Source organism: Mus caroli, chromosome 8 (assembly GCF_900094665.2).
Source record: "Mus caroli chromosome 8, CAROLI_EIJ_v1.1, whole genome shotgun sequence".
Classification (NCBI taxonomy): domain Eukaryota; kingdom Metazoa; phylum Chordata; class Mammalia; order Rodentia; family Muridae; genus Mus; species Mus caroli.
In genome coordinates this window covers 108,093,626-108,097,664 of record NC_034577.1, presented here as the reverse complement: position 1 = coordinate 108,097,664, position 4,039 = coordinate 108,093,626, and the positions used below count along the sequence as shown (strand labels likewise).

The 4,039-nt window shown below is 45.6% G+C and overlaps 1 protein-coding gene across 1 annotated transcript in view; it reads right to left on the bottom strand.

Annotated features, from left to right (window-relative positions):
* The window catches only part of Cenpn (centromere protein N), a 20,875-nt gene that overhangs the window by 15,688 nt on the left and 1,148 nt on the right, over positions 1-4,039 (bottom strand). The window contains exon 3 of the mRNA XM_021169831.2: positions 631-811. Within this exon, the coding sequence (XP_021025490.1) occupies positions 631-801 (171 nt within the window). The 5' untranslated portion in view covers positions 802-811. The remainder of the gene's footprint in view (positions 1-630; positions 812-4,039) is intronic.

Here is a 4,039-nt window from a genome sequence, read left to right as displayed (position 1 = left end):
AGTGCTGGGATTAAAGGCGTGAGCCACCTCGCCCGGCCTCTGTGGCTTTTCTTAACAGTATTTTTCAAAGAAAAAAAAAGAAGTGGTTAATTCTATCAGTTTACCAATTGCTTTTTCTTTTATGAACCATCTTTTTGGTGCCCTAAGAAACTCTGCCTAGTCCAGTATCACAAGGATTTTCCTCTTGATTTCCCTACATATCTGATAGTCTTAGGTATTGCATTTAGATCATGGATCTAATTTGAGTCCAACTTTCTTTTTTAAACAGTAGAGGTGATGAAATGGAATGGCCTTGTCTTATTTGTTTTTGAGACAGTCCTGCTATGCTGTTGACCTCGAATTCACTATTTATCCCAGGCTTTATATCTGAACTCTAAATATCCCCGCCTCAGCATCGACACTTCTGGGACTGAACACGTCATCGGCTGCCTTGAGCAGCAAAGGTGTTTTGCATGCGAGCAGCTAACTGCTGTAGCCCGTCTGCTGGAAAGGCTGTTCTTCCCACCCAGAATTGTTCTTTGTAGCTTTGCTTTAAAAAACAAACCAAAACCCTATAACTATATGTGCATACTGCTCTAACTATAGTCTATTGTATCAATGTATTTGGTTGATAATTTTGAACACTGTTACCTCACATAGCAGAATCACTTCCTGGGCTAGATATTCCTTTCTCTGCTTCAGGTTTATGGTCTGCAGTTGGTCTTCAGACAAAAAGTCCCAGGCTTCTAGGATGCTCTTCATCTCACTCAGAGGGATTTTCAGGATGGTCCTACGGAGAAACTCGGCAACATTCTCCTTCATCTCTTCAGCCCTTGGACAAAACAAAAAGAACACAGTAGTGTATTCCTCTTTAAGCTGCATGTGTGAACATAATTATGTATATATGTGTGTGTATATACACACACATATACACACACACACATATATACATAATTATATGCATGCATATACATATGATCTCAAGTAGCCTTAGACTGGACTCAAACTCATTATGTGGCCAAGGATCACTTTAAACCAATAAAGAAATATACATATTTACCCCTCATTTCTTGGTGTGCCAGCATGCCTTGCACATGAATGCAGGTGTCCAAGGAGGCTAAAGGTACCAGACTCTCTGGACCTGAAGTTGAAGCTGGTTAGGAGCCACCTGACATGGATGCTGGGAATTGAACTTGAGTCCTCCAAAAGGAACACCAAGTGCTCTTAACTGCTAAGCTACCTCTCCCGCCTGACCCTTCAACTTCTGATCCTTCTGCCTCACTTTCCAGGCGTGGGATTGTGGAGGGAGTCAGTGTGCTGCGTTCCAGTCGTCAGTGGTGGGCTAAGCCCGGGCTTCCTGTGTCAGGCCAATCCTCTACCCACTAAGCTACATCTACATCACCAGCCTCCAGATTTTATTTCCTTCATTTCCCCAGAGACAGGGTTAGCCTGGAATCTTCTATGAAGCCAAATCTGGTCTCCTGCCTCAACCTAAGAGCTGAAATTAGAAGTATGACAATTAGTACTGCTATAATATGGATAGGGTTTGTACTCCACAAGTCTGTACTGAATACCAACTTAATGGTACTGAGATGTGCTAGTTCTTTAAGAAGCCTAGTGGACTGTGATTAGGAAGGTCACAGGGGTACAACCCTCGGAGGGGATTAATGCACTCTCATGGGAAGTTAGGTCTAGTGGGACTTGGATTAGTTTCCTACAAGGGTTTTCTTCTTTTAGGAGCACAGGAGATGATGGAGTCAGTAAAGATCTTGTTACACATTCATAGTCTTACAATTCTTGTACAAATCCTGGTGGCGGAGCACAGTGTGTGTGTTTGGGGGGGCAGAAGCCTTGAGGTGTGGAGGCTTGCTGGCCAGGCAGTCTAGCAGAACTGGCGGGCTGCAGATTCAGTGAGTCTGTCTCAAAATATAAGGTGGAAAGTGACAGGATGTGTTAATCTTGTCATGGGGATACAGGACTGTAACTTAGCTACAAGGAGGCTGCCTAGGGCAGTGCTGCACTAGAGGGCTTTCCCCACTCTCTTTGCTGCCTTCTCAGCCTGCCCCTCACACATGATCCTGCAATAAAGCCCTCTGCCATACTGAGGCACACCTAGTAGAGTGAGAGTTACTTAGACACTTACTCCTGGACTTCTCCAGGTAATACATTAGGCAGTGGCTGACTCCCTATGATATGTGAACCAGTAAGTGTGGACACCTGCGCACTGCCAATTGGCCATACTGTCCTGGGCTGTGTCTGCAAGCAACTTCATCGAGTGCCCACTTTGTCCTGAGCCCCGACCATGGGAGAGTTCCCTCGGCAGCAGGTGATACTCAGGCGTACTAAAGCTGTGGTACAGGGAAGGGAGAGCCTGAGCCTTTTATCTTTCTTTAGAGCCTTTAAAAGGCATGGCTCATCCTACTGTTGCCTCAATTGGATACCAGTTCAGGAGGTAAAATGCAAACAAGCATAATTGCTTTTCTTTTCTTTTCTTTTCTTTTTTTTTTTTTTTTGAGACAGGATCTTTCTACATAGCTCTGGTTATACTGGTACTCACCATATGGACCAGGTTGGCATCTAATTTAGAGATCCACCTGTGTCTGCCTCCCACGTGCTGGAGGAGCTAAAAGCATACGCCACCGTGCCTGACAAACAGGCATGATTTCCACTTGAAGACTAAACAAAGTCTCTGTGACTTTTTAAAATTTCCTTGACCAGCTTGTCTTCTAGAAAGGAGCAAGGCCTTTGGCATCCATGTTTAAGATGAAAGGCAGCCCTGTCACTCATGTCGCTTCCCTCACACCCAAGGACTCAAGAGTAAATGGACGGCTATTCCTCATGAGAGGCATGGCTGGGCCTGACATCTAATATGACAAAAGCTTCTTGAATGCTGCATGTGACTTCCTGTTGGCTAAGGATATGTGACCGACTGTACTTCCTTTCTTTCTTAGATAGGAGCATGTGACCGTGTGAACATTATAACATAGGTGTGCCGGCATCCCCCTTCAGGCCAGTGTTTGGTCCCGGAACTGGAGATAGAGGCAGTGGTGAGCCCTTGATATGGCTGCTGGGACCTCCACTGAGGTCCTCTGCAAGAGCAACACGTGTTGCTCTCTAGCTCCTTATCTTTATCTCCTGAGACAGGGTCTCACACAAACCAGGTTGGCGTGAACTTCTGATCTTCCTGTCCCCATCTCCCAGGCACTGCTATTACACGTGTGAGCTACCACATCCGGTTTCATGTGGTTTGGGAGATGAACCCAAGGCTTACTGCATGCGGAGGCAAGCATTCCACCAACGGAGCTACCTCTCTAGTCCCAGCTGAGTTCATTTAAAAAGGTGTGCACCACCACAGCCTGGCTCCCCAGGAAACTTACTGCAATCATCCAATAGTGTTTTTTTTTTTTTTTCCAATCTTCCATCGTTTATTATTTTTACAGAACCACCTGCAATTGGCTTTATAATTTTATCATAGCTACATTTTTTTTCTCTGCTCAAGACAGGGACTATGTTGATCTTATTCACGACCATGTTTTTAAACTCTATAGCCATTTTATAACTGTCCTGGCAGGAGCAAAGTCATTCTTAGGAGAGTCACTTGTGAGCTTCCCCTTTGAGACACCAGACACAGAGACATGGAGGATCTGATGGGGAAGGTAAGGCTGACACCTGGTGCCAGTCAGAGGGAGCTTTTCTGTCTCCTTGTCAGACACTCTCGCAGAAAGGACTGCAACACCAGGGCAACGATGTCTCAGAGATGGAAGGACCACACCGTGACTAGAGTTGCTTATTTGTGTATACCCTCTGCTTTCTGTTGAATCTTTTGTTTCAGGACTCAACACTTGGTGTGTGGGTCACTAGACCTCTTTGCTCTTCCCAGTGTGGCCACACTGAATACATGTCTCTTTTCTGCATCTCATTTAAGACTTGTCCTTTTAGGCAGGCATTGTTGGCGCAAGCCTTTAATCCCAGCACTTGGGAGGCAGAGGCAGGCGGATTTCTGAGTTCAAGGCCAGCCTGGTCTACTAGGTGAGTTCCAGGACAGACAGGGCTACACAGA